Here is an 18258-nt window from a genome sequence, read left to right on the forward strand (position 1 = left end):
TTAAATAAGAATTAATATAAAAAATATTTTTCTTAATACATTTAAATGTTGAGCATATAAAAAACTAAACAAATTAACACTTAATAAAAATAAAATACTAAAAAAAAAACTTAATATTTAAAATAAATTAATTATTTTGATTTAATATTTAAAGCTATTTTTAATTTTAAGTTATGATATTAAATTTATTTGACCTTTTTAATGACTTAGATGAACTTATTTAATGATTAAGTTGATTAAAAGCAAATAAGTTGGTCTTAACCAACTTTTATTTCTTGCATAACAAAGGACCCATGAAAATGAGTTCACACTCAAACAACGCAGAAAAGTAGTACTAGGGAAAGATCGAACTTTTCACCATCATACATAGGTTTTATTCGTGGACTTTTCTAATTCACTAAAGTTCTCCGTCCCAGAAGTCCTCGAGGGATTTGTAAGGACCATGTTCTGATACGAACATAGGTGCAAGAAACCCTCTTTGCTGTTCAATATCATCGATCTTTTGGGACTCTTCCGGGCTCAACTTCCAATCCAATATCTCAAGGTTCTCTTCTATCCTCTCCTTGTTGAAGCTCTTCACCAGAATACTCACATCTTGCTCCAAAGCCCACCTCAAACATATCTACATAAAGCACCAAGAATTAGATCAAAAACAATATGAATCTATTTTTTAAGATACCCAATTACCTTTATTGATAGATTATAATTTATTTTAAATTTACTTCAAATTGATCTTGATTAATTTTTAATTAATTATGAATTGATTTATAGATTAATTATAAATGAGTTTTATTAATTTCACTTGCCTCGACTAAGGTTTAGACTAAATACATCTTATTACTATTAGTTTAAAATTCTATCAAATACAGTTGTTTATCATTCTTATTTATTATTTCATTTATTTTTTAAAATTTTAAAATAAATTCTTATTTATAATTTCATTTATTTTTTTAAATTTTTAAAAAAAGGGATATTTGATAAATTTAAAAAATTCAAAATTCTTAAATGTATTTAATCAAAACCTTAGGGTAAGTGATTAAAATAATAATTCATAACTTAAAGACCAAACCAAGAGCAGCAAATTAAGATCACTCAAGTCCCTTGATATGCCATTATCATATTTCATGAGTATGGTAAAACCTTTATAAAATAATGTCATTAGGACTAAGAAAAATTATTATTTTAACAGGTTATTGATTTATTGATAAATAAATATTTAATAAATTTAGAGGGAGTATTATATTTTTACTCTACAATACTCATATACTTATGGTTTGTAAATTAAAAAATAATGAATATTGTCAAAATTTAATACATAGAATACTAAGACATTCTAAAGAAAGAAGAGGTGATTATTATTAATCTTTTTATCAACAAGAAGATAAAAATATTCATAAAAATAAATAAATTTAGATGATATTTGGTAAAATTTAATACTTATTATTTAATTATTTAAGTTAACTCTAATTTAAATTTTTCTTCGGTTATTGATTTAAAACTTATTATTTAATTTTAATTTTAAGTATTATGGATATTTGATAAAGTTAATTCAAAATTTATTCAAAATAATCAAATTGACATATTTACTATCATTAATTTTAACTAATATTTATATTTTTACTAATTTTGAACAATAAATTTATTTGTTAAAAATTTATATTTAAATTATCATTAATACATAAAATAATTAATTATAAAAATATTTACCATAAAATATGAGTTACAAATGTAATATCATGGTTGTTAAATATACTTCCACTAAACATGAACAAATGATATAAAAAAATATTTGAGATTAAGAATAAATTAATTATTTTAACTTAATACTTAAAGTTATTTTTACTTTAAATTGTGATATTAAATTATTTTATCAAATATACTTAAACTATTTAATAACTTAATGTCTTGAGAGATAAAGAGGTTTCAAACATGTAAAGGTTTCAAGAAGAAATTGAATGAAAAAAAATACTCAATATTATATAATAACTTTCTGTTTATTATTATTTTTTTTATGGACTTCATCATATATTAATTTATATTCCATTAAGCCCTTAAATATTTGTAAAAAAATAAATTATTATCTTAAATATTTATCGAGATTATTAATTTAATATACTAGAATGGGCAAAAAGTAAAAGATTTTATTATTTAAACAGGATTATTAATTCATGTAATAACATTCATGGCCATTCTTATTTGAAACCTGTTTTTTATTTTTATTTACTTTATTTTTTTTTATTTTGAGAACATGATGACTTTTAAAAAAAAAAAATTGAAGTATATTTAGTTATTTTTTAAGAATAAACTCCTGTAAAGCCAAGATGTGAGAAAAAAAATGGAGAATAAATAGAAAAGATGGAAGCATTACCTGAGCTACTGTCTTCCCTTTCGCCTGAGCAATCTCTTGCAGCACCTGACAGTCAAGGACTCGGTTAGTTCCCCAAAGAGTTCCTCTGCCACCTAATGGGGAGTAGGCTGTGACATGGATGCCCTTTCCATTACAGAACTCCCTCAGCTTCTTCTGCTGCCATAGTGGGTTCATCTCCACCTTCTCAGAACATTTCAAAGCATTAGATTCTTTGACATAATTTGCAACTTTTTTCTCAAATATTTCAAAGGTGATCTCAGATTCTTTGCCATAGTGGGTTTGCTTGGGAATATTTTAGAAAACAATTATCAAAAAATGATTCTTAATAGCAGATTTTAAAACCACCTTAATTATTTTCAAAAACAGAATTATGTTGAAAACTTAAAGTATGAAAATTAATTCTCTCAACTTATTCTAAAAGTACGGATACAATGCTACACTTCTTAAGCTATTCTTCGTAATTTTAATTATGGACACTATAAAAAATAACTAAAAATACCACGAATTTATTAAAAAATAATAATAAATTTTTGTAGAATAAATTCTAAAATAAAATTACGTTGGGGAACTTAAATATAAAAATCAACTTATTGTAAAGATACTTTAAACTACTCGTATAGTGCTAAAGTTTCCAAATAAATTTTTACGTTTTTAATTATTGCTTAAAATATTGAAAGGAAACAATGAAAACATGGTAATTTTATTTAACAAAAAAACAAATTCTTTACAAAAAAAAAAAAAAAATCTAAAAAACTATTTTTTATTTTAGAAAGCATCTTAAAAGCTATGAAAACTATCTTTCATATAAAAGTTGTCAAAACGTGATCATCCATACCCTATTTTTGGAGTCCATTACACGACAAAACTGTACTTTTTTATACCGACTTAAAAAATACTCACTTGATTGACAGCGGGTGAAATCTTTGCAGTGACCAGCAGGTCCTGCAGTTTCTTGCAAGAAAAGTTGCTTACTCCTATCAGTTTTGATAGACCGAGGCTTTGACACTCCTCCATGGCTTCCCAAACAGACTTGAAATCCAGAGGAAGAAGATCCTTCTCTTCAAAGGGCACCTCACAACTCCCAGGCTTCAAGCTCACCGGGAAATGTATGAGGTACATATCAAGGTATTCCAACCCAAGATTCCTATACACGTACGTCAACCAGAAAACTTATAAGCATGAATAATTCGAGTATGAGCAGAAAATCAAAAATGTTTTCAACATTAGTTTGAAAGTTGGTAATGTAATTAACTTGAGAGTTCTGCGTAGTGCAGGGAGGACTAGGTCAGGGTGTGCGTCGGTGCACCAAAGCTTTGACGTGATGAATAGCTCCGCCCTTGATTTGATCAGGCCAAGGCCTAAAGCTTCCGCAATCGCTTCACCCACGGGCTGCTCCGAGTTGTAAACAGCAGCGGCGTCGATGTGTCTGTAGCCCAGTTTGATGGCATGGAGAATGGATTCTTTCATGGTTTCTGATGCAGTGAAAGGAAATACAGCAGTTCCAAAACCCAAGAGTGGAATTCTAGCATGGCCTGAGCCCACCGGCTTGCCGGCAATATCAGCCATTTTCTTTGATCTACTTCTCTACAAGGCGACACCCCATGACCTGATTTTGTAGCATGGCCAGAGCCAATGTCATCAATGGTCGTACTGCTTGACAGCCTGTGTTTACAGACATATTTTTAATGTTAAGGAACGCTTTTAATTTAAAAATAAAAATATTTGATAAGATTTGTAAAACATTTCATACTTATTCTCTTAAAAACATTTTAACTAAAAATAAACCATTGTAATTTCATAACCCGGGATGCCATGTTCGCCTCCTAGTCCTGGGAGCTTCTAAAATCCTGTGCTTATGATTTAACATTTTTAAAACATTAAATACATTCACAAGCTTCGAGGTGGAGTGCACATTTATTATCTACTACTTTCTTCTGGCAGCATCTCGGAAACGTAGAAGAAAATCTGGGGGGATCACGTTACCATGCGCCAACCCCAAATCTTTAACGGAATTTTCTTAATTGTACGGTAATTTAAAAAAATTATTCTTATAATAGAAAAAGTTATTACAAATATAGGGTAATTTTTACCACTTATGAAAGAGGGTGAACGGATAAATTTTTTTTTAATCAAAATCGTTTTTTCAAAAGACGATTTTATTTTCATTTTAAAAAAAATAAAAATTTAAAAGGGAAATCGTCTTCAAGAGGCGAGTTCCATAAAAAAAAAAAAAAAAAAAAAAAAAAAAAATCCAAATTAAAAAAAAAAAAAAAAAAAAAAAAAAATCCTCAAGGGAACTCGTCTCTTTCGTCTCTTGAAGAAACGAGTTCCCATGAAAAAAAATCTCAAATTAAAAAAAAAAAAAAAATTCCTCAAGGGAACTCATCTCTTGAAGAGACGAGTTCCCATAAAAAAAAAATATATTTTAAAAAATAATAATAATAATTTTTTTTAAAAAATCCTAAATTAAAAAAAAAAAAAAAAAAAAAAAAAAAAGGGCTCCTTGAAGAGACGAGTTCCCATAAAAAAAATCTCAAATTAAAAATTAAAAATAAAAATAAAAAAAGAAAAAAAAAGCCTTAAGGGAACTGTCTCTCCCATAAAATAAAATAATATTTTTTTTATAAAAAAAATCCCAAATTAAAAAAAAAAAAAAAAAAAAAAAAAAAAAAAAAAGCTTCAAGGAACACGTCTCAAGTTCCCATGAAAAAAAATAATTTTTTTTTAAAAAATCCCAAATTTAAAAAAAAAAAAAAAAAAAAAAAAAAAAAAAAAAAAATCCAAATTTAAAAAAAAAAATTGGAAATCGTCTCTTCAAGAGACAATTTCCCTTGAGTTTTTTTTTATATTTATAATCTGGGATTTTTTTTAATGGGAATAGAGGTTTTTTTTTTTTTTAATTTAGGATTTTTTTTTCATGGGAACTCGTCTCTTCACTTGAGGATTTTTTTTTTTTTAATTTGGGAATATTTTTTTTAAAAAAAAATATTTCTCTTTCCGTTAGGGTTTTTTTTTTTTTTAATAATTTGTAATAAATATTAAAAAAATATTAATTTTTTTTAATGAGAAATTGTCTCTTCAAGAGATGATTTCCGTTTTGAATTTTTATTTATTTTTTAAATGGAAATAAAATCGTATTTTGAAAAGACGATTTTGATTAAAAAAAAATTTATTCGTTCATCCTCTCTCCTAAATGACAAAAACTACCATATATTTATAATAATTTCTTTTACTACAATAATTTAAGAATAATCTTTTTAAATTACCGTACTAATAAGAAAAGTCCAATCTTTAACCTTATTTCTAACTTTTCAATTCAAGTGTGAAACGAAAAAACAAATTATCCTTTCGTATGCTCAACAGTAATTTTAATTTTTTTTTCAAAATTACCCTCCTGCCTCTCCCATTCCACCAAAATCTGCCGCCACCTTGCTGACGTCATCATCCACGGCCGCACAGCTCTCTCCGACGTGCAATTTCTCTTCCTCCTCTCTCGGTTCTCTTTTTCTCTCTATTTCTCTCTTTTTCCTTCCCTTTCTCGACAACACCACTACTATTACTGTCAGCGTCATCACCAGTGCATGGCCGGCTGCCGCTCACAGTCCCCTCCGGCCGGCAACCTCCCTCTCTCTCCCTTTCCTTCCCTCTTTGTCTCTCTTTCCTTCCATTTCCACATCACCACCGCCACCACTGCCAGCGACCACTGCTGCTGCTGCCGCCTCTCACAGGCGGCGACTGGCGGTCGGTGATGATGCCGACAAAGTGCTGGCCGGTTTCAGCGGGGAGGGACAGGCGGACGGTGAGTATGAGAAAAAAAAAAAAAAAAGAGGATAATTTTAGAAAATCATTATTTAAGTGTATTAAAGGATAACTTTTTTTTTTTTTCCTATTTAATGGGGTTGGTGCATGGTACATGATTCTGCCAAAATCATTTAGAGCAAGTTATGGCGCAGCAGGGCGAGGCCCGAGGGGGGCACATAGGGGCCCCTCTAAATTTCATGAGAAGAAGATAAAAAACCTTATAAAATAGAGATTTTTTTTTTTTAAAAAAAAGGAAAATTGTAAACTTTGTCCCTCTTTAAATATGTAAATTTAATTTTCAATTTTAAAACATTAAAAATAATTTCATTTCTATGTTATTGATAAAAAATAAAAAATAAAATTTTAAAACAAATTTAGAAACAATTGGGAATTTTTTGAAGATTGGATGCAGTTACTAATTCATGATGTGACATATACAGAATGAAAACTTCATTGTCAATTCTACGAGAATTTTTATGCTCGTAAATGATAAGATTATTGCGAATAAAAATGAAGATAGAGTCGTATTCACATACATGAAAATTATATAGGAATAAGAACATCTCGAGATTCAGGCGATTGCAGATGGATTCGATAATCAATAATCAAATGATTCAAAACGGACAATTTCAACGAAATCTTTCAATTAAACGGTCTCTCCAACGCATAAATGGTTAGGAAATAATCGAGTTAGAGTTGTGGCTATGAGTGCTACAAATGGTCTAATGAGAGATTTCGCTACAGCACCCACTGCTCTAGCTAATTGTCCTTATTTTTTATTCTTTTTTTTTTATTAATTTCTCTATTTCAAAACAGGAAAAAAAAAAAAAAACATATATATTCGAATGACACTGAGCCTTTATTGCAGCCCGTGCTACAAGGGTGGCTACTTCTAGGCAAACCTCCTGGTTGCCTCTGCAAAGCCCCGACATTTATTACCGGTCAGAATTGGACCATAACGGAATTTCAGTCTATACCGGCACCATAGTCTCATTATGGACTCGTTGAGAATGATTCTGACTTAGTTCACGACCTATTAGAAGTAGAAGGCGCTCTGGTGGGATCCTCACGAACAGAAAAAGATTGTAGTTAGTTTGATAATGATCGAGTGACATTGCTTCATTTGTTTCATACACTATAGGGATGATGAGAAGAGATATATTTTACATCACAGAGGGGTTATAATTGGAGATACCATTATTTCTGGTACAGAAGTTCCTATAAAAATGGGAAAACTCCATGGACATGCAGAAGAGAAATGTTATCCCTACTCAGACCGTTGGTGTTCTTTCCGATCTCTACGCATTTCACCGCTCCACCGGAAATTCTCTCTACCCCTACTATACTCCAGTTTGGTAGTTTCCACCACCTGTTTAGGGTTGAGTCCTGGGATTTGACGGCGGATTCCGTACCTTGCTAAAAAACCGATCCTTATGAAATCTATTTAACATTCCTATTTATTTTCCTTTTTATATTTTAATTTTATCATTTATTTCCTCACATATACATTATCTTAATTCATTTTTTATTCTTTCCATTTATGTAAAAAATTTCGTTTTTTTAATAATGTGTTTTTTTCATTTTCTATTCGAATTTTTTTAAATTTTAATATTTTATATTTAATTAAATAATAAATTATTTCATATTAAGGGATTTTATGCTTGCATTCAAACTTATGATAGATCATTGTTAAGTGAAAAAAAACTGTCACTTTCAATAGATTTTATACTAACTAAATAAAATCCCAAAATTTGTTGAAGCAATTAATAAATTCTATATTAAAAAAAAAAAACAAAAACAATTGACCTTTTGACTGCAAAAATTACTAAAATTATTAAATTGGTAAGATTTCTTCAATTTTGCTTTTTAAATCTAAATTGTACATTGATAGGTCCCTGTCAGAACACAGTGAAAAACACAGGATACTTGACTTTCTTTGGGTGAAAGACAACCACAAGTTTGAATAAAAATCTTCTTATCTTCTTCAGCTCCACATAAACTCTTTAAATAAGGTTTCTGCAAAACTGACTCCTAGACTTCAGCTATGCAAGACCATGACTTAGCTATTATTTAGGAAACGACTAACCACCTAACCACCTATGACTATGACCAAGCAATAAAACAAAAATAAAACAAATTCAAGACAATCATTTAGAAAAGACCAATTCAATCCTAAGCTAAAAACTTGGGATTTTTCTTGGGAATCCTGGAGGACCTTCTCGGTGTATCAATACTCCCCCCCACAAGTGGAACCTTGTCCTCAAGGTTCAGTGTAGAAAATTGATGCTTGAGCATCTGCGTATCTTCCCAGGTAGCATCTTCTGCAGGCAAATTCTTCCACTGCACCAAGCTTTCTTCAATGAACTTGGTACCACGCTTGATCCATCTTGTATTGACTACCTTCTCTGGTGTAACTTGAAGCTGCCCTTCATCAGAAATTGGTGGCAGATCAACAAGCGCAGGCAGAGAAGTTCCCACATACTTCTTTAAGAGAGAAACATGAAACACCGGATGAATCTTAGCTTCAGGTGGTAAACTGAGACGATATGCTACCTTGCCCAACTTTTACTCAACCAGAAATGGACCATAGAAACGATTAGCAAGTTTTTGATGGGCACGTTTGAACACAGAATGTTGGCTGTAAGGATGCAATTTAAGTAGCACCAGATCTCCGATTTGAAACTCCACTTCTCTTCTCTTTTGATCAGCCACATGTTTCATTCTAGTGGCAGCCAACTCCAAATTCGTTTTCAATTGCTGCAATACTTCATCCCGTGTAAGGAGACTTTGATCGACCTCATTAACACGTGACAACCCATCTGCATAATGAGGAATTGATGGAGGAAGGCGACCATATAAGGCTTGAAATGGTGTCATCCCGGTTGAACAATGATAGGTGGTGTTATACCAATATTCTGCCCATGATAGATAGCTAAACCATTTTCGAGGCCATTGATGGACAAAACATCTCAGATACTGTTCTAGACAACGGTTCACCACCTCCGTTTGTCCATCCGTCTGAGGATGGTAAGCTGAACTTAGCTTCAACTGAGTACCCGACATGGTAAAAAACTCCTGCCAAAATTTGCTTACAAAAATGGGGTCTCGATCACTAATGATGGACTTTGGCATCCCATGAAGTTTAATAATATTTTCCACAAATTTTTCAGCAATCATTTTCGCAGAGAAAGGATGAGATAAAGCAATGAAATGAGCATACTTACTAAGTCTATCCACCACCACCATGATACTATCCTTGCCCTGTGAAGATGGCAATCCGTCGATAAAATCTAAGGAGATGTCATCCCAAACTAAACAAGGAATTGGGAGGGGTTGGAGCAATCCAGCTGGTGCTAGTGTCTCAGATTTAGTCTTTTGGCAGGTTGCACATTGTTGAATGTAATCTTGGATATTTTTGTACATAGAAGGCCAATAAAACTGCTGAGCTAGTCTCTTGAAAGTTCTTAAAACTCCAGAATGTCCAGCCACCTTACTGTCATGAAACTCCTGGAGCAACTGACCCCGCAATGCAGTGGGAACCACCACCCTTTGTTTGTAAAAACACAGTCCATTCTTCACTACATAATGGCCTGTAGGATCATGTGCTGCCTGCTGGAATATTTTTTTCATATACAAATCAGTTGCTGCTGCCTTTCGAATGTCATCCCATAAAGAAACCTGTGAAATAAATATTGGGTTGAGGAGAGGGCTATTGGGGCGGCGAGACAATGCATCAGCTGCTGAATTTTCTTTCCCGGGTCGATATATTATCTCATAGTCATATCCAAGAAGCTTAGCCACCCATTTTTGTTGCTCAGAAGTGGCTACTCGTTGCTCCAAAAAATACTTGAGACTGCGTTGGTCGGTTCGAATGAAAAACTTTCGACCCAAGATGTATGGTCTCCAAGTCCGAATGGCCTCCACAATTGCTAACATCTCTTTGGCATAGATTGACCAACTACGTTTAGTAACCCCCAAAGCTCGACTCATGTATGCAATTGGTCTTCCTTGCTGAGTTAGAACCGCTCCAATTCCATCCCCAGAAGCATCAGTCTCAATTGTGAATGGCTCATTGAAATTAGGCATTGCAAGAGTGGGTGTAGTCGTCAGAGCTTGTTTGAGCATTGTGAATGCAGCAGCAGCATCTTCATCCCATTTGAAGTTCCCCTTTTTGAGCAGGTTGGTGAGAGGACGAGCTAGTACTCCATAATTTCGGACAAATTTCCTATAATACCCTGTCAAGCCTAAAAAGCCACGCAATTCAGTAATAGTAGTGGGTTGTGGCCATGCGATCATAGCTTCAATCTTCTTACCATCTACCTTGACCCCATGATTCGTCACAATATGGCCCAAATACTCCAATTCCTGCTTTCCAAAGTCACATTTGGTTGCTTTGACGAAGAAGCTGTGTTTCTTCAAAATCTCTAATGTTTTCCTTACATGATTCAAATGCAATTCCCATGTAGGACTATAGACTAATATGTCACCAAAGAAAACTAATATGAATTTTCGGAGGTAAGGACGAAAAATAGAGTTCATTATGGCTTGAAAAGTCGATGGAGCGTTACATAAGCCGAAAGGCATAACAAGATACTCAAAGTGTCCATTATGCGTCCGAAATGCAGTTTTTGGAATGTCGGGAGCATGAACTCGTACCTGGTGATAACTAGCTCGAAGATCTAGCTTGGTAAAATAGGTAGCTCTGTACAACTCGTCCAACATGTCGTCCACTGTTGGAATAGGAAATCGATCTTTAATCGTAGCTGCGTTTAGTGCTCTGTAATCTGTGCAAAACCTCCAAGTATCATCTTTCTTTTTCACGAAAAGGACAGGGGATGAAAATGGACTAGTGCTTGGTCGGATGATCCCTACGTCCAACATTGCCTGCACTTGTTTCTCAATTTCTGCCTTTTGAAAATACGCATACCGATATGGTCGAACATTGATGGGTTGAGTTCCTTCCTTGAGAGGAATATGATGATCGATTTCTCGTAGTGGAGGTAGCTTAGAGGGCTCTTGAAAGACATCCTCAAATTCGCCTAAAATTTGCTGCATATCTGGTTGAGTGCCATCCCAGGAAGATCCTTCCACTGTTTGCACATATACAGTAAAAACCATGTGACCTTGTCGGTGCTCCTTTGCAATGGTCTCAAGTGAAGTAGCTTGAATGGGCCCTTGTATCCCTTGTAGTCTTCATGCTTGATTTTCCCAATTGAAATCCATTGTTAGATACTGCCAGTTACAAACTACAGACCCAAGCATCTCCAACCATTGTATTCCCAACACCATGTCTAGTCCTGCTAACGGCAAGGAGTAACAAGTAAGAGAGAATGGTATGCCTTGTAAATCTATCGGTACCTTCTCAAATCGCCCTTGACACAAGAGTCGTTCCCATTGGCAACATGGACTGTGAAGGATTTCGTAGGAACTACTAGAAGCCGCAATGTTCTTGCCACTTTGTCGCTCAGGAAATTATGTGTAGATCCACTATCGATTAACACCATTATGGGTTGGGATTTGATAGTGGCAGCTACTCGCATGGTCCTTGGGGATGCCCATCCCGTCAAAGCATGTATAGAAACTTCAAGTTCATCTTCTCTGTTATCGCTTATTTCTGCCTCTTCTTCTTTATCCTGGACCTCATCGTGGCCTTCAATGAGCAGCAGTCTAGGTCCCTGGCATTTATGGCCTGGTGTGAATCGCTCGTTGCAGTTGAAACATAGCCCCTGAGCTCGTCGTTTTTGCATTTCTTCCCAACCCAATCGTTTAGGAGCTATCGATGTTCTTTGATTGATCGAAGTGACGGCTGCCGCAGGACGATTTGGTGGGATTGGGCAAGCAAATCTCCTTTGTCGAGTAAGTTGTTCATCTCTGGTCCTAGCCAAACTGATGGCCTCTTTTAACGTTTTTGGCTTGAACATTCGTATCCCATCAGCTATCTCTGGTTTTAATCCGCCCATGAAAGTTCCAACGAGAGCCTTTTGAGTCCACCCATGTACCCGATTGCCTAATTTCTCAAATTCTCTTTGGTAATCCCGAAGTGAACCACTTTGTTTTATATGTGAAAGAGCCTCATCAAAGTCTTCTCCATCAGTTGGACCGAATCGTGCCCACAGCTCGTCGGCAAACATAGTCCAGGTTACGGTTCGATTTTCTTCCTTGTATGTCTGATTCAGCCATTGCCACCACTGGTTTGCTTCACCTTCCATGTGGAAAGCTGCCAAGCTCACCTTTTGATCTTCAGGAGTTCTTTGAAATTCAAAGAACTGTGCTACTCTATTGAACCACTCCGTGGGATCATCCCCTGCAAATCGCGGAAACTCGATTTTGGTTCGAAGAGGGGGTATGTTCAGACGAGAACTTTCTGTTTCTTCATGTTGGTACTGAGGCGTGTGTCCCTGTTTCACTGAGTGCGAGGAATGCGAGGGTTGAGCTACCTTTGAGAAGAGAACAGCATCAGATAAAGCCTTCAAAGACTCTTCCAGCCGTTGCATACGATCGTTCATTCCAAGTCCAAGTCGCTGCACCTCATCCTGTAAGCCTCCCACTCCCTGCTCTAATATTTCAATACGCTCTTTGTTGGTTGTCATTGTGGCTCTGATACCAATGATAGGTCCCTGTCAGAACACAATGAAAAACACAGGATACTTGACTTTCTTTGGGTGAAAGACAACCACAAGTTTGAATAAAAATCTTCTTATCTTCTTCAGCTCCACATAAACTCTTTAAATAAGGTTTCTGCAAAACTGACTCCTAGACTTCAGCTATGCAAGACCATGACTTAGCTATTATTTAGGAAACGACTAACCACCTAACCACCTATGACTATGACCAAGCAATAAAACAAAATAAAACAAATTCAAGACAATCATTTAGAAAAGACCAATTCAATCCTAAGCTAAAAACTTGGGATTTTTCTTGGGAATCCTGGAGGACCTTCTCGGTGTATCATACATATACTTTTGGTATTTTGATTATTATATGTACTAGTAAAATAAATTTATATTTTAGTAAAACCCACCCCTCGCCCCCCCCCCCCCCCCCCCCCCCCCCCCCCCCCCCCCCCACCCACAAAAATGCCGAATCTCGTCTCAATCATCATTTATCAGGACTCTTCGAAGTAAGTTCATTGACTTGGACCGGTCTTTGAATTTGAACGCAAAAATGATTTTTTTGTGCAACCACATATTGTGAGCGTAGATAATTATAACCGCGCCTCAAAGCTATGTCATAATAGATTCGAACACTTGCCCGGATTGACTTCCAAATCTAGCACCTGGTGCAACAACAAGCACCAGTTTGTAAAACATATAAAGTACAAATTAATGCTTAAGTTATGTGACCATGAAGCCATATAAAGAATAACAACACATTGTTGTTATTGATATATTTCAACTAACTTCAAGTCTGTCTTCTTTCATTATAGATGAGATAATTTAGTAGACTTGTTATTTACTACATTGTAACACCTTTATAATTATAGAGTCTCACAATTCCAATGTCGATAACAAACTATTATTATTGGGATTATTCACGATCAACATTGCAAATGAAATCTAAGCAAATATAATTTGTTTAGTAATAAAATTAAAATATATATATATATATATATATTCTAAGTAAATGAGAAACAACAAAGTCTATTATCTGTTAATTTAATGTTTAGTATTTTATATTTTAAAATTATAAATAAATAAAAATCATATTGATGATTTAAAAACTATTTTGAAAAATATTTTCTAAAAATGTTAATTTAAATAAATAAAAATTATCTTTTATATTTTGAAGTAAATAATTTAATGATTAAAACACTATTTAAAATAAATATATTCACTATTTATTTCTTTTATACTAAAAATTATTTTGAAATTTTCTTTTCCTATTATAAAATAAAAGGTTCAATTTTTTATTTTTTTATTTTTTTAAAAATTCTTTCTTTCTTGTTTTAATAACTTTTTGAACATGACTTTTAGTAATAAGTTATATGAAATGTTGTAAATTTGTTTAATAAAGATTTTTTTTAATGATTTGAATTAATTGAAAATTTATCAAAAAAAAAAAAGTAAAAGAGAGAAATAGGATGGATGAAGAATTTTTATTTTAAATATACAATTAAAATGTTTTCGTATGACTTAATTTTAGGAGTGAATTATAACTATATATAGTAGATATTGAATTTTTCTTAAATAAAAGGGTTAAAAGGTATATTTACTCATTTCAGATAAAAAAAATTAAAAATTATATAGATTGTGTTTGGGTTTGGTTTAAAAATATCTTTTCTAGTTTTTATTTTTTATTTATTATTATTTGTTTAAATACTTTTTATTTTCTATATGGTCTCTTTTAGAAAATATGTTTAATTAAAAAATGAAAACTATTTTTAAAAATGAAAATTCAAAACCTTGTTTAATACTATTTTTTTTATATGAAAATAATAAAAAGACTTAAAAGAGTTTAATCCTAAGTCATCCACCATTTTCTCAACCAAGCCATTGAAAATATGATTAACACACGTACGTGAACACATAACTTAGAGAGATATGAAATTTGCGTTATTGTACAAGGGTATTATACTAACTGTACAATGAAAATGTACTAAATATACAAGGGTGTATAAGGCTACCTTTTGTGAAAGATTTCAATCGATTATGAACCACTTCATTTTACTTTCCTTGTTGCCAACATATTGTACACTCATGTCATACACTTTATTTGACTCTCACATAAAAATTTCAATATTTTCCCTAGTAATGATGTTTAGGGAAAAAAATTTGACCCGGAGTCATCCAATATTTTCTCAACCAAACAATTAGAAACATGGTTAACACGCCTATGTGGATACATAATTTAGGAGGAATATGAAATTTGTACCACTGTACAAGGGTGTTACATTAACTGTACAAGGGTATTACACTAATTGTACAAGGGAAATATATTAAGTGTACAAAAATGTACAATGCTAGCATTTGTGAAAATTTTCAATCAATTATGAATTACTCATTTATTTTCCTTGTCACCCAAGAATTGTATACTCATTACACTAATTGTATAAGAGAAATATACTAAGTGTACAAGGATGTACAAGATTAGTATTTGTGAAAAATTTCAATCGATTATGAATTACTCATTTATTTTCCTTGTCGCCGTATACTCATGTCATACACTTTATTTAATTCCCATATGGAAATTCTAATGTTTTCCCCAATAATAATGTCGGGGGGAAAAAATTTAACCATAAGTCATCCACAATTTTCTTAACCAAATGATTAAAAACATGTTTAATACACCTACATGGACACATAAATTAAGAGGGAAATGAAATTTACGCCACTGTATAATATTACACTAATTGTACAGGGGAAATGTGTCAAGTGTACAAGGATGTACAAGACTTCTAATAGGTTTTGTATGATTTTTAATCAACTTGAGTTTGACATTAGAACAATTATCGATAGTTTTTTTTTCTCTTTTTTGTTTTTTTACCAAACTATGCCATTAAGACCAATGAGAAATAATGTACAACATATTTATTATTTTTTAAGTAAGAAACAAAAAAAAATATTTGTTAAGGTATTTAAAAAATATTTATTATATATTTTATAAGTTTGAAAAAAAAAATTTAATGATGTCTAATTTGCAAGTTAGAACAAATAAAAAATACTAATATTTGATGAGATGTTTAAAAATTGTTTAATATATATAAGAAATAATATAAGTTTGAAATAAATAATATTTATTATATATTATGTAAGTTTGAAAAAAGAATAATATTTGATAAGGTATTTAAAATTATTTACTTCAAAAATGTATTTGACAATAATAATTTTTAATTATTTATTTTTCATGTTCAATTTGTTGAAAAAAAAATTGATAAATCATTTAACTTAATCCCACTAATAAATAAGTGAGAGAAGGTTGAAAAAGCCGAAGAAAGAAAAAAAGAAAGGTAGGAGTATGGGGTAACTTTTTCATTTGATAGTTAAAGTATTTTAAAGATTTTTTAAAAGCAATATCCTTCCTCTCTTCTATTGTTGGGTTTTGACACAATTCTCCAAAAAAATATTCTAGATCTTATCCGAAAAAAAATGGTGATTATCTTTGACCAAAATTGACAGTCTTTTCACAATTATCGATGACCAACAGAAGCCGTCCCGAAGGAAGGCATCTTTAGTTCAATGACGGCGGCTTACGGAAATGATTATAACCTTTACGTTCATTCACCCACGATGAAGCCGAAATGGTTATAACCTTTATGCGACGGTTATGAGAGTGATGAAGATGCTGACGCAAAGTATAAGCCATTCAAGAGCACTTACCTGATTGACAGCCGGAGGAATCTTAGCGGTGGCGAGCAAGTCCTGAAGCTTCTTGCAAGAGAAGTTGCTTACTCCTATGAATTTTGCGAGGCCGAGGCTATGACATACCTCCATGGCTTCCCAGACGGACTTGAAATCCATGGGAAGCAGCTCCGTTTTATCGAAAGGAACCACATAACTCCCTGGCTTCAAGCTCACCGGAAAATGAACGAGGTAGAGATCAAGGTATTCCAACCCAAGATTCCTAGAGAAAAAAAAAACATTAACAACTTTGAGTTAATTTCATTTCATGAATAAAAAGAGCAGAAAATTAAACAAGTTTCACCACTGGAAAGTTGGTAGTGAAATTAACTTGAGAGTTTTGCTGAGTGCAGGGAGGACTAGGTGAGGATGGGCATCGGAGCACCAAAGCTTTGAGGTGACGAATAGCTCTTCCCTTGATTTGATTAGGCCAAGGCCTAAAGCTTCGGTAATGGCTTCACCCAGGGGCTGCTCCGAGTTGTAAACAGAAGCGGCGTCGATGTGTCTGTAGCCCAGTTTGATGGCATGGAGAATGGATTCTTTCATGGTTTCTGATGCAGCAAACGGAAATACGGCCGTCCCAAAGCCCAGAAGAGGTAGCGTAGACGAGCCAATTGGCACTCGTGGAATGGTAGCCATTTTCTTTTATCTACACCCAGGATGACCTTAGCCATATATTTATAGAGAGAGAGAGAGTCATGTATGGAGGGAATTTGAAAAGGCAAATTAACGGGAGAATTGTGCTATGAGGTGAGATGGGCCTCAAAATTGACCATACATTCCTATCTCACCTCTAATTATTTTAAGGATATAAATTAGCGAAGGGAAATATTGACCTTTCATATAAGTTGTTTTGGTCTTTATTGCACCACATTCACACAATCAGAATAATTTTATTTTAATCATTTAGATTTATCATTATTTTTAAAACTTTTTTTTATTTATAAATAATTGAAAATCAACATTATTTTCTATTTTAAATTATAAATAAAAAAAATTACGTTCAAAAACTATTTTTAAAAATACTTTCTAAAAAAATATGGTAATATGATTTTTATTTTTTATATTTTCTTTTTGAAAAAACGTTTAATTAAAAAATGAAAATTATTTTTAAAAATAAAAATTAAAACTTTGTTTAGTACTATTTTTTATTAGAAAATAATAAAATGAATTAAATTTCATTTATTGATTATCCATTTTTATTTTTTCCATTAGTTATTTTAATAATAAAATAAAAAAAAATATAGGATGTTTACAATTAAACAAAAGAATTGATCAATTGTGTGTTTTTTTTGTTCTGTGACTATCTTTTACATGAAAAATAATTAAATAACTAAATTATATATATATTTATTACTCTTTTTAATTTTATTTTCTCAATTTTTTTGTGTAATAGAAAATTTAATATATCCATAATTAACAAAGTAATAGATTAATTACACACATTTTGATCTATTAAAATAAATTACTTTCTAATTTAAATAAATAAAATGAAATAAGTAAATAAATTTGGGTTGTTTCTATTTTCTAACATATCTTATATTAATATTTTTTATGGTTAAATAAGTTTTTTATTATTATTTTCTTTAATTCCAAAAATAAAATGAAATAAATAAATAAATTTGGTATTTTCTAACCGATCTTATATTTATATTTCTTAAGGTTAAATAAATTTTTTATTTCTTTTTCTTTATTTCCAAAAGTAAAAGAAAATAAATAAATTTGGATTAAATAATAGTTTTTAAGTAATTT

At 32.1% G+C, this 18258-nt stretch overlaps 2 protein-coding genes across 3 annotated transcripts; both read right to left on the reverse strand.

Moving 5' to 3' along the window:
- Nucleotides 1-236: 236 nt before the first annotated feature.
- On the reverse strand, nt 237-3950 carry LOC117922090 (non-functional NADPH-dependent codeinone reductase 2-like). Its single transcript, XM_034840112.1, has 4 exons — nt 3621-3950; nt 3269-3512; nt 2369-2548; nt 237-622 (listed from the first exon to the last, which is right to left on the reverse strand). Exons 1-4 carry the CDS (start codon nt 3932-3934, stop codon nt 398-400), a joined length of 963 nt encoding a protein of 320 aa, XP_034696003.1. The 5' UTR covers nt 3935-3950; the 3' UTR covers nt 237-397.
- A 9434-nt stretch (nt 3951-13384) lies between these two features.
- LOC117923828 (non-functional NADPH-dependent codeinone reductase 2-like) lies at nt 13385-17145 on the reverse strand. Of its 2 annotated transcripts, XM_034842314.1 has the most exons (3): nt 16838-17145; nt 16486-16729; nt 13385-13445 (listed from the first exon to the last, which is right to left on the reverse strand). In XM_034842314.1, exons 1-3 carry the CDS (start codon nt 17143-17145, stop codon nt 13398-13400), a joined length of 600 nt encoding a protein of 199 aa, XP_034698205.1. In that variant the 3' UTR covers nt 13385-13397. The 2 variants fall into 2 exon arrangements, with proteins under 2 accessions (XP_034698205.1, XP_034698196.1); XM_034842305.1 differs by lacking the exon at nt 13385-13445 and having other exon boundaries at nt 16097-16729.
- Between the last annotated feature and the right edge of the window lie 1113 nt (nt 17146-18258).

This window comes from Vitis riparia, chromosome 1 (assembly GCF_004353265.1).
Source record: "Vitis riparia cultivar Riparia Gloire de Montpellier isolate 1030 chromosome 1, EGFV_Vit.rip_1.0, whole genome shotgun sequence".
NCBI classification, from domain to species: Eukaryota; Viridiplantae; Streptophyta; class Magnoliopsida; order Vitales; family Vitaceae; genus Vitis; species Vitis riparia.

Bases quoted from the DNA above. Each gene is read 5' to 3' on its own strand.
- LOC117922090 (XM_034840112.1), bottom strand. From the start codon at position 3,934: ATGGCTGATATTGCCGGCAAGCCGGTGGGCTCAGGCCATGCTAGAATT. The intron at 2,549-3,268 runs GTGAGTATTTTT...TGTTCTGAGAAG, and splicing joins TTTCACCCGCTGTCAATCAA to GTGGAGATGAACCCACTATG. The intron at 623-2,368 runs GTAATGCTTCCA...TGCTTTATGTAG, and splicing joins AAGGGAAGACAGTAGCTCAG to ATATGTTTGAGGTGGGCTTT.
- LOC117923828 (XM_034842305.1), bottom strand. From the start codon at position 17,145: ATGGCTACCATTCCACGAGTGCCAATTGGCTCGTCTACGCTACCTCTT. The intron at 16,730-16,837 runs GTTAATTTCACT...TTTTTTCTCTAG, and splicing joins GCACTCAGCAAAACTCTCAA to GAATCTTGGGTTGGAATACC.